Source organism: Larimichthys crocea, chromosome VII, assembly GCF_000972845.2.
Source record: "Larimichthys crocea isolate SSNF chromosome VII, L_crocea_2.0, whole genome shotgun sequence".
NCBI lineage: Eukaryota > Metazoa > Chordata > Actinopteri > Sciaenidae > Larimichthys > Larimichthys crocea.
Genome location: NC_040017.1, coordinates 10,597,345 through 10,609,539, shown reverse-complemented (window position 1 = coordinate 10,609,539; position 12,195 = coordinate 10,597,345). Strand labels below are relative to the sequence as shown.

At 39.3% G+C, this 12,195-nt stretch overlaps 1 protein-coding gene across 1 annotated transcript in view; it reads right to left on the bottom strand.

Annotated features, from left to right (window-relative positions):
* veph1 (ventricular zone expressed PH domain-containing 1) overlaps positions 1-12,195 on the bottom strand; it is a 75,997-nt gene that overhangs the window by 18,611 nt on the left and 45,191 nt on the right. The window contains exons 10-11 of the mRNA XM_027280429.1: positions 8,563-8,702; positions 7,689-7,823 (exon numbers count right to left, since the gene is read on the bottom strand). Coding sequence (XP_027136230.1) covers positions 7,689-7,823; positions 8,563-8,702 — 275 coding nt within the window. The remainder of the gene's footprint in view (positions 1-7,688; positions 7,824-8,562; positions 8,703-12,195) is intronic.

Genomic DNA, 12,195 nt, shown 5'->3' with positions numbered 1-12,195 from the left:
AAAGTTAGCTGACGTGTTAAAATGAATGATGGCTGAATTCCATTAGCTGTGTCAGTCGTGGTATTGGTGATGTTGACTCACTGGCATGCTGTCATGACTTACTGGGACAGAACCACCAATAATGTAATTAGTAACACCTGCCAACACTGAGTGTGATCCATCCAACACTGTTTTTATTTATTTATTCCTCCATACCACAGTGTACATTTCTTTGATAGTTTCTAACAATATTTTGTCCCCTCTCCTCTTGTGTATTATATAACAGAGATAGGAGAGTCGATATAGATCCATACAGAAAACTTGTCTTCATCTGCAGCCTGAACAAAATATTCAAGTTCAAACCACAGAAAGTATAACGAATGGATGTTATATCAGTGATGTCACCCAGATTGTGGTAGCTCTAGCCACTGCCATGTTGGCAGTCCTGCCTCTTCCACCTCCTGGCTAATCAAAAAAAAATCTGCAAACACATGGATCATCTGTGAACCCGAGGCGAGCTGAATTCATTTTAATATGGCGGCTTATGGAGATTGATTGTTCTGTAGCCAGCCTCGAGTGGCTGTTTGAGGAACTGCAGTTTTTGGCACTTCTGCAAACTTCACAGCTACAGAGGTTGTCACACCACAGCTTTAGAAATATAGAGATAGATGTAAAACAGATGTAAACTTTATTATTTTTCAAACCAAAGGGCCTCTGTTTAAAGTATTTGCTGCTACTAGCTGCTGTTTATTTACATTGTACACCTCTGTGTGGTTCACCTGTAGGTCAAAACACTCACAACTGTATGCGTTAGGTGACATTTCCAGTTGTTTCACAGAGCACAGTGGGATGTTTTGAGACGTGGATAGGAAATTAATGGAAGTTTATTTACAGTATCAGGCTGTTCTTTTTCATTTCTATACAAAACAATATTAAGACAAAGAAAAAATAAGCAGAGGTTTAATCATCCAACAGAACATTGTTGTTAAAGCTGACAGCAGACACACACATACAGACAATAACAAGCATATACACACACAAATGATGTGACCCTCAACTTTAAGAGGTACTTAAGAGCTTGACATTCCAGTTATACACTGTGCATCAGTGTGTGTGTGTGTCAGAATAGAAAGCAGTGGAAACCAGGACCCCCATATTAAATCCCCAAAGACCCCCTGCACATGGTAAGAGTTATACTTCACTTTAAATACACACAAACACACTTCAGTGACACTTAAACCCACGAGATAATACATATTTATCTTAGGCTGGTTTGGGGAAAAACAGGAACATTTAAGGAGATGATGGATGACTGTCATCAGTCTTCATGACTTTTCCTATGTGTGTGTGTGTGTGTGTGTGTGTATCCATAACGCATTTGTGGAATTTCAGCAAATCTCTCCATAATGAACTCACAGTTTAAATATCCTGGCCACCAACCCAGCAGAACACTCTGCTTCATCATTTCTCCTGAACTCTGACCCTGCTGCAGTCTTTTCACATTTTCTAAAGATCCATTTAAGAGCAAGAGGACATATTTCAAAGTCAGAATCACACGAAACGCCTAAAGGGAGATGGATTTGAAGGAATGTAAGAAAAACAGGTAGCTGTAATGGCTAAGCTACTGGTGTTTGACCTTTGGGCCTGTGCTCCTTCAGTCCTTGATGTTAATGAGCAAGGATGTAAATGTGAGGGCTTTTTATGTGTCTACTCCTATGAAACTTTGACGAACACCCAAAACACGCAGCTACACACACACACACACACACACACACACACACACACACACACACACACACACACACACACACACAGTGAACAGGCACATGTTTGATTAAAAGAGTGTCAGAGTATTTAGACTCATCCATACATCAGAGCTTTCTTTATGTTGTTACAACTTCAATAATTGAGGTCAAAGGGTTTCGTCTGTGGATATAGATAAACCAAGACCATGTGTGGCTGAGAGAGACATACCATCTGTGGATTTACATGAACATTAATATTAGGACACGCTCAGGAGACTGACCCGTCTTTAGGAGACACATGTTAGAATGGTGAGAAAATCCTGATACTGGAAAGAAAAATACTAAATAAAGAAACCAAAGAAAATTAAACACTTGTTTATTTACAGATCCAGCACTTAAGCAGGAAATAATCCTACACAGAAATAAAGTATTAAAGTCAAATTGTTCATGGAAAAACTGCCAGTGTTGCCACTTGAGGCTGACAAGCAGAAACTGTACTCAGTAAATATTTTTGGACTTTATACTGAATCCAGTCATTCCAACATGTTTTATCTTTCAGATACAATAAAAAAACAAACCTTTTGTGCATTAGACAATCAAGGTTATGTATAAAACCAATGCCAAGGTCATTAAAATAACATTGTTTACTGATTACAAAGCAAAGCTGATCTGTGTAATCTATTTACTAAAAAGCTACAAGCGAACAAAGGACAGAAGCGTAAAGACAAAGTCAGGGGGTTGAGCAGCAATGTCTGAGAGAGAACAAGCCAGTGAACTAAAAGCCCAAAATCTGCTACATAACTCAATGAGAAATGAATCATTCACAAAGTGAAATAAGTAAGAAGAAAACCTCAAACTACATCCTGTGTGTGCCAGAGTCACCACACTGTAACGCACAGCTGACAGGCCCTAATGCACAGCGTACGTGATTTGTATATGGTTTAAATGAGCTTTCAGGATAAAGTCGCTTTGTTTAGAGTGACAGATTTGCAGCCGGGCAACAGTCTGATGTTGATACACACGAGCCCATATTTGATTCATCAGGACCAGAGATGAGGAAACAATGGCTAGATTATGTGATTTTGAATAAAATCTGTCTATCCTCATGTAACCCCTCACGTATCCTTTCAATACACCCCCCTTCTCTCTGTTTATGCACCTCACCCCCCTCTCGCTCTATCCCTGTTTGTAGATCATGATTGATCATAATTTGATCAAGATGCAAGATTGTAACTGCACATGACTGATGACAGCTGCATGCAGGCGATGAGAGAGGAGAGCTGTACTCAATCTGCAAAAATAGGTCCGAAAAAAAAGAAAAAAAAAGAAACTCTTTTGTCTTTGTATTCAACTATAAATGCTATTTTATTTAACTCATAAGAAAAAACTGTCAGTAGGATGAAATAAAACAAACAAATCTCTGTCCAAACTGCTGTTGGTCAAGTTGCATTGTAGGTTATGTAGGTGTCAGACAAGAAAAAATCTCTTCTTCTTGGTTCTGGTGCATTGATTTTGATGCTTTTTAAAAGTTGTAATGGTAAATTGGTGGAATGCTCTCCTAAAATCCTTTAAAAAATGTTAATTCACAATAAAAATAAACACACACATGTTTAAATAACTTTAGATATGGCTCCCAATTAATTTTAAGTTAAGACGGTGCATGTCTAAATTCAGTTAGACTACCTGTTTGTCTGGCTGATGAGGTTGTATAAGTTAGTTTGAACCTGGCGAGGGGGACGAGATGAAAGGAGGCACAAAGAGATAAACTAAGAGAAGAGGAGAAAAGAAGACATAAAAGGAGAAGGAGGAGAGCACAGAGAGGCTTTTTTGGAGGTTTCCTGAATAAACTTAACCAGAGACAGACAGAGGGAAAGGACAGGGGGGGGTGGAGGCACGAAGAGGAGTAGAGAGGGGAGTGGAAGTCTGGAGAAAGGTGAGTGGATGAGAAGTGGGAGTGTTGGAAAGGGGAGTGGAGGAAAGATGGATGGAGGCAATGAAGATGCTTATTTTCTGTTTCTCTGTCTGGGTACATTCTGAGAAAAACAGGGGTCCTGACATTATGAGTCATTTCAAACAGGCACAGAAAGAGGCAGTAATTTCCAAATCCTGTAAATCCTTTGGCTCCTCCAGTTCCTGGCCCCTTTTTTGTCTTCCCCAAAAGTCTTTATCTAATCTCAGTCTCAGCTCTGTCTTTAGCTTTATTCTATCTCTTGGTATACAGCCGTTCTCCTTCATCCTCTTCCTCCTCTTAACTTTATCTCCACTTAAGTTGAATCAACAAACGCTCCCACCCTGGACAAAAGAGAGACAAAAGGAGAAACAATACTTGTCAAGTATCTCCTCTCTCAGGCTTCCACTGTGCTCAGTCTCCCGTCATATCTCATGCCATGGCTTCCCTCTTTTCCTCTTCCTCTTTCCACTGTGAAAATGTTATACTACCTCTTCACGGTCTTACAATCCCTCTATCCATGTCCACCTTCCTCAGTCCCTCTTCATTTTCAACTTTAGACAAGTCCTCCATCATGTCACCATCAGGCTTTTCATTCTACCTACCATTTTACCTTGGCCTGTTTTCACACACACACTGTTAACCTAAGCCTATGGCTACATGATTCATACCTCTACTAGCCCTGGCTTAAATTCATTAGAAAACTTTTTACTGGCAGCTTTAAACCCCATGTTTAGTTGACTTTAAGGGGATAATGTGCAAACTTGGGGCTAACTCTGCATCAGAGCAGTACCAGCATGCCTAAAGGCTAAAGTCAGGGTCAGCCTACTTCCAAATGTAGGTTAGCCCGAGGCGAAGTAAGTGAAAAGCTATGTCCTCTGCATTTCCTGTCATACTTTTGCCCTTACCTCTTCACCAACTGTTTTCCGCTCAATTTTCTCTTCTTTTCCATGTTTCCTCTTCATCTCTCCTTTTTTATTTATTTTCTATTCAAACACATTTCATTCATCTCTCCTTTTTTATTTATTTTCTATTCAAACACATTTCATCATGTGGCATCAGCAGGTCGTCCACTAATCAGATGATCGGTGGTTCGATCCCCGGCTCCTGTGGTCTGCATGTCGAAGTGTCCTTGGGCAAGACACTGAACCCCAAATTGCTCCCGAAGGTTGTGCCATCTGTGTATGAATGGTTAGATCCGCAAACTGATGAGCACTTGGCACCTTGCATGGTAGCCAATGCCATCAGTGTATGAATGTGTGTGAATGGGGTGAATGAGATATGTAGTGTAGAGCGCTTTGAGTGGTCGGAAGACTAGAAAGGCGCTATATAAGTACAGTCCATTTACCATATAAGCTTCTTCCCTCCTTTCTCCACTTTTTGTTTCACTGTCCTTTAGTCTTCTTCACGCCAGTGCAAGCACAATTACTTTTTCCTCCCCTTTTATCAGCAATAACTGTTATTTCTTTCAATTTTCCATCCTTCAAGCCTCCAATGTCTCACCGAAGAGGACTTCCCTCATTACATCCCTTTCCATCACCCCCATCTTCCTCCTTCTTCTACACCCTTTGTTTCATCTTTATAGCTGAGCGTTTGCATGTTTTTCAAATCTTACCATTTTTTTCCCATAGTTCTTTTCTTTCAGTCCTCACTCTTCTACTTTTCCTTCCTTCCTCCATCCTTATCCTTTAAACACTGACAGACTCTTCAACTTTTTCGGTACTTTTTCCGTGCTTTAAACCCATTACCTTTTATTGTTAGTATCTCCCATCCATCTTTTTCCTCCTTCCCCCCCCTGCTCGTTCTTAAAGCTCTTACATCTTTCTCATCTTCGCTCACACCAGCTTTCTATTATGTCTGTGTAATAAAACTACTAAAGCGACTTTTCAGAGGCCGTACATATGTCCCTTTTAAATCACTAGGGTCTCATAAAGCCCCATGGACATCCTTTAAATCTTCCTGTCAGTACAGACATAATCGATAACCTTTTCTGTCTCATATATGTCATATATAGCTTTCCTCTCTTTTGCATCTCCTCACCTTGCGCTACATGTGTTTCTGATTGGCTGGAAGTGACAGGAGTGAAACTGCAGGACTAATTAGGAGAGAAAGAAAGGAAATAGGAAATGCAGAGCATATGGTTGCAGGGAAAGGCTGTAACCTTCTTTCTCCCTGTTAAATGTCATCTTCTTTGCTCTGTGTTTTTTTCTTGGTGTTCCCTGGAAAGGGAGGCTGAAACCATTTTGCACTTAAACCGCAAATACATGTAACTCTGTTAAAATAAAACCTCTACATCTGTCAGTTCATGACCTTTCCTAAAATGGGTTTATTAATCATCCAGCGAATGGAGGCCATGGGATTCAAATATCTATATCTATATATATATATATATCATCATGAACCACTTCATAGAAACTGCTGTATAATGCAACATTCACACAGTTGCCTATCAACAGGAATTGTTTCGATGTGTTTTGATAAGCAGGCTGCCATATGATGAGCTAGATCTAGCTATATATTAAGCTAGATAGAAAGATTTAGAAACATAAACATGTTGATTGTTTGTTGTAGCCTACACATGAATTTTAAAAATGTATTTGACTTTTTTGATCTGTAATGGAATAAAACAATTGTAAAATAAATATTAAACTCCATAAACTAAATAATATATATTTTAGATGAATTAGATGAAACAACTCAACAGCTTTGCGATTGCTGACGTAGTTGCGGCAGGCGGTAAATATGCCCTCCCCCGGTGGTTTAAGGTGGTACTGGAATGTTGGTGGTTCTTTAGTTGAAGCAAAAAGAGAGAAGTCATTCTTTGCGTCTCCCCTGTGAACCCATGTATGCTAGTTGTGCACCAAAACCTATTGGGTAATCCATTACACCCATTATTTGCAGCAGTAAGCTGACTGCTCAGTGTTTTACCACTTTCTGCATGCAAAATAAATACACTTTAACGTTAAGGCAGTTTTACACCTTTACACGTCTGCAGTTGTATAATGATAATTGAATGTGCCGAATACATTTTATTACATGAATAACAGAGCTATGTGTGCTGAAGGACAGCACACAAGGACTGACGTTACGTACTCCATAGTTTGTACACACTTTATGCCTAAAACTAGTTTGTATGTGTCTGCTTGGATTTGCTGGCAGAGAGATGTTGCACATTATTGAGATATATTCCCCTTTATTAGCAGAAATATCCTGAAAATCAAAAAGAAACACTAAAATTCACCTGCAAAAAATATACCTCCTCCAGTAACTAAAAAATCACTAAAAAAAAGCAGTGAAGGACCCCGCACAAAACCGCAAGCAAATCAATAGATTTTAAAATGTCAAACTATTCCTTTAAAGTACAAGTGGTCCAGTTGAGAACAACAGGAATCATATTTTACTGGTGACTGAGCAGGTAAATCAGAGATTTAACTGCTGACGGATCCAGTTAAGACAGTAAAAGCTGAAGTTTACGACCACGTTTGAACCTGAGCGTCACACAGCATGAGTCTTCCTGCCTAGTACATAATTTGTGTGTGTGTGTGTGTGTATGAGTAAATGGGTATGTTCAGGTTCCATATGGTAACCAGAGCTGTTTATCTTACAGCAGCCACAACACACGTTTAGAGAAAGACAAACGACAGCTGTATTTTCCTTGTGGGTCTAATTGTTTCCTAGCGAGCACTTAACTTTTCACTTTATGAAGGAGCAGCATAACGAACACCACCCATATCCACACACTTACAAAAACACACACTGACATACGCGAACATATTCACACACACAGACGTGATAAAGATGAGGAGTTGGAGTGAGCAGAGGCTTTGTATACAATAACGTCTATTTAATGCATTCCATATTTAAACAGAGTGAACAATGAACTTTGACGCTTTCCTATCATGGAGTGTCGTAACCCACTACCGATGACTTCATCCCCTCTGCCGGAGACAGATAGCTTTTAGGAGGAAGCAACATGCACACACAGACATACCAACACACACACTGTGATCCAGTACCTTCCTGTGTGGGGTTGTGTGCTGTGTCATGGCCATGGGGAAACTGTGAGCTCCTTTTAGTTGTGTTTTCTCCCAAAGAGAAGCAAGTCTCTGGACACACTTGTCCCTGGAGCACAGAGGGACACTGGATTTACCCTGGTTAAAAGAGAAAGACAAGAAAACAGCAGGGAAGCAAAAGAAGTTATACAAAATAACGATATGGTTCAGATAAAGACAGTATGAGCAACAGGAGGTTTGGATTTTTTGTCATGGTTTTGGATTTCTTGTTTCATATTTCCTGTTTTATTTTGTACTTCTCCCCTCTCCTCATGTCTCTAACTTTATTTTCTTGCCAGTTTTGCTGTTCTGTCTTGTTTATTTAGTTGGTGAGCAGCTTGGTTTTAGTATCAGTTCATTGTCTTACTAAATGCCAAGCGTTTAGCACTGTGTTTGGTCTGTGTGCTTTAGGACCTTAGTTTTTCTGGGCTTTTTTCAGCTTTGCCTGCCTGCCACCCTTTACGCTTTGTGTCATTAAACTATTTTTTGGATTGCACAATCTCTCACACCCATCACACATAATGCCTCTCAAATGATCAGTCTCCTCACCCCTAACCCCTCAGACCTCAACAGGAAAACCATTACATGTAGAGCACACAGCTGAGCACATGACCCCAGGCACCCCCTTAATCCATTTTTCACACTGCTCCCATCTGGTCACGATAAAGATCCCTGATCTGGAAACCCTACGGCACCACTCAACAAAACACATCAATAACTGTCATGTGTATGGTGCTTTATCTGATGTCTATCCCTTTATCTCTCTATATATTCTGCATCTTAACAGTCTGACATACTGGATGTGTAAATCAAATACAATGAATAATTTTATGTGCACCTGCAGATGTAGCAGCATGATGTGTATCCAAAGGTGAGGTTGTCGGCTGGTCAGGTTGAAACAGGACTTGGCGTAAAGACAGTAGTGGCCCTTAAGAGGACAGGAGAACGACAGCTTGGCCACACATCCTCGATTTGAATCTGTCACAGGCACACAAATGTATAAAAATGGCAAAGTCATTAATATCTGGCAGATGTTCAACAGTTACCCATCTTAAATAGAGAAACAAGAGTCGTTTCCTTTTCTGTGCGCTTGCATTTGTGCCTGTGTTTTTCCTCTGTCTCTTACACATATGGACTTGTGTAACCTTGGGAACATATTTACAGCGAGTGATTCATAGCACTTCATCTCGTGTCTTTTCCCAACACCACCTCCCACCAACTAACACTTCCCAAGGAACGGATGAAGAACCAACAGTTCACTGTGATTCACGTGGAAATCATCTGGTAGATCAGAATGATGATCAAAATGAAATATTGGAGTGCTACGTTTTAGTATTGAATATATTTCTTTTTAATTATTCCATACAGTTAAATGATGACCTTTTAGCCGTATGTTCAGCATGTAAAATTAATTTAACGCAGCACAGCTGGCTCTGATAAAACAGGTTTATGATTTCTTTATTAAAGTAACACTTAGATGACATTATTTATTCACTCCTAAAGTGTAACTAATGCAACATGTTTGTTTATGAGGTCTTTGACAGCAGGCTGTATATAAATGACAGCTTCATTTACAATGGATTATCTGCCAGCCAACAGCTTCCAGGCAAGAAATGGTGAGGCACAAATGAAACAGAAAATTGTTGTTTTCACACGATTGGTTTTTGTATGGATGAAAAAAAATGCTGAGGTTTAGAGGTACTGGTAGATAGTTACTTTTGGACAGAGCCTGGCGAGCTGTTTCCAATCTCTTTGCTTAGCTAACTGGCTGCTGGCTGTACCCTATATTTACCATGCATGATATGAGAATAGTATCGATATTCTCATGTAACTTTCTACCAAGAAAACAAATAAGGGCATATTCTAAAATGGTTAAAGTAATCAAACGATTCCCTTAATGCAGCACTCATCTTCTACTTAAAGAAATAGTAAAAAGCCATGCTGGATATCTGCTACAAGTGTTGATGACAAAGTGAAACTATGTATGCTTCAGGTGACTTAAGTAATTCAAAGCAGCTGAACTCAATTTCACTTTGTTATTTTGCACAGTCTTACATGTCAGGGACTTCTGGTTCCATAACATATACTGTACAATACAAAAATAAATGTACCCTCCTCCTGTGGTCACTATATGGAGAGAGAGCTGTAACATACAGTATTTTATCGCATTCACTGGTCATATCTTTGGGATGAACTCAAATGCCTTAAAAAGGCACAAAACAAATGATACCTTGATTTCATGTGAGTGTAAAAACTATGATAGAGAAATGTTTGAAACTACATACTACAATACGTCTCTGTTTACGCCGTTTCACTCATTAGCACATGCCTGTTTCTAAGAGAGCTTGTTTGTATGCGATGCTGTATAATTTCTATTAGTGTGTGTGTAGATGTTTGGATTGGGTATGCACGTGCACTCTTTTTGTGTAATCCCCATCCCTTGAGATACAGATGTGTAGAGGTCAGCCAGCAGCATTATGACATAATCCAGCTGAGACCGCCTGTGACATCATATCCTTAGTGTCATGGGAGTTGATTCTCATTAAGAGACTTAAGAGAGTGACGGCAAAGCGCCAAATTATGGAATAAAGAATGAATGTGTGTGTGTGCGTGTGCGTGTGTTTAACAATTGTATATTTACATTCGTTTTCAGATTCAATCCATTAACCAGAGGTCAAAGGAGGAGTTTGTTATTTTTTTGTCTTGTTTCCTGTTTTAAGTGTGCGTATATGTGTGTATGAGTATGTGTGTGCGAGTGTGACTCCTGGCTGCCTCTTAGTTAAAATGACATTAAGGCCAAAGGCAAGCAATAACACGCCCTCCTGTCAATCAAAATATCATCACCTCTCACATGTTGTGTTTGAACAGACAAAGCTCACACACGCTTTGTCTGTTCTTAATATGTTCTAAAGAATAAAGCCGTTTCCCCATGTGTGGGGATCATTGCTGCAGATAGCTCAGCCAAACTAATATAGGAGTATAGGAGAAGTGTAAAGTCATGTGCTAAATTTGGGCATGTCTGCACGTACACTATTACGTACACAGATACATTTACACATTCCTGTGTAAATGTATCTGTCTTGTAAGACATGCATTTCAGCATATTTTATGTTTGTGACAGCTGAATTTAGCTGTATGAGGTATACCACATTAAGTAAAAAGCATTGTGGGAAGCCTGACCTAGTAAAAAATAAGGCAGATTCAATATGATGATGATGGCAATGAAGTTATACAAGTGAAGCAAATCGAATTGAAAAATGGAAAATAAGCAGAAATCATAACATGAATGAAAATAAAACATCAGATCACTGAATATGAAAAGAATGAGAGGGTAAATGTGAAAATGGATTACAAAGTTTTAGAAAATGGATTAGATTAGTTTGGAGACGTAAGCGGTTTCTCATTTCATGAACTGCTTGACCTCCTGTTTCAAGTCAGCACACACTGCTACAACTGCTTCATATATATGCGCAGCATTCATCTGTTTCTACTTTAACCTGACTGTGTTGCAGAGATGTAACTGAATATAATGACCCTGCCCACCTCAAAGCATCTCTGCCTCTATACCTTGATTAATTTTTCTATTCACAGATTAGCTATGGGATGTTTACCCCACAGAGTTTGGCTCAAGCCCATTCTTTTACTTCAGATTAATAATTCACTGGAGTCTGCAGCTTAGTTGAAGACCAAAACCAACAATAAATCATTCTAAACTGTTTTTTTATGATATGATATGATATTATATGATATGATTCCTCTGAGCTATAGACCTCCATTGGTGTGCAGAAACTATTAAAAAGACATCAGTGAGTCATGCTCTGTCTTTACCATGGACATTGTTTTGTGTCAGTCCTGCTGATCACTAATACTGAGGCTGAAAATTCACAGCAGAAACTCTGAAATGCCCCGCTAGACATTCCTTGACCCAACCCTGGATAAGTGCAAGAAAATGGATGAATGGATCGCTGGCTTGCATATAATGTAAACCCATAAATTATGTCAGTGGGGGACAAAGATGGGAAAGTAAAAATATCCATTCCCCTCTGGTTTTTGGCATCAATTAAAAAAAAAGAATGTCAATAAATAAACAAATAAAACTACACCTGTGTTGTTCTGGACATAATTTTAGCCACTGTTAAATTGTAGTAATAAATATGGAAAGTGGAAACAGCTCAGCAAACAAAAAGTCAGAGGCATTGCAAAGTATAAGGTGTCTGTCGAGACTGGATATAAATCATCAGAGGACAAACAAATATTTTCAGGACTGTAAGGAATAGTCAGGTTATTCCCCCGATAGAAATAAATCCCTGTGTAAGTGGGATTTAAGAGGCACCAATCAACCCACTAATGACTGCTGTGGAAACCTGCATCTGCATGTATGTGTGTGTATGTGAGATAAGGAGTGAAGGTGGGAAGGAGAGAGAGGAAATAGGAGGCGTATTCATACCACATCATTAATCAGCCTGAGCCA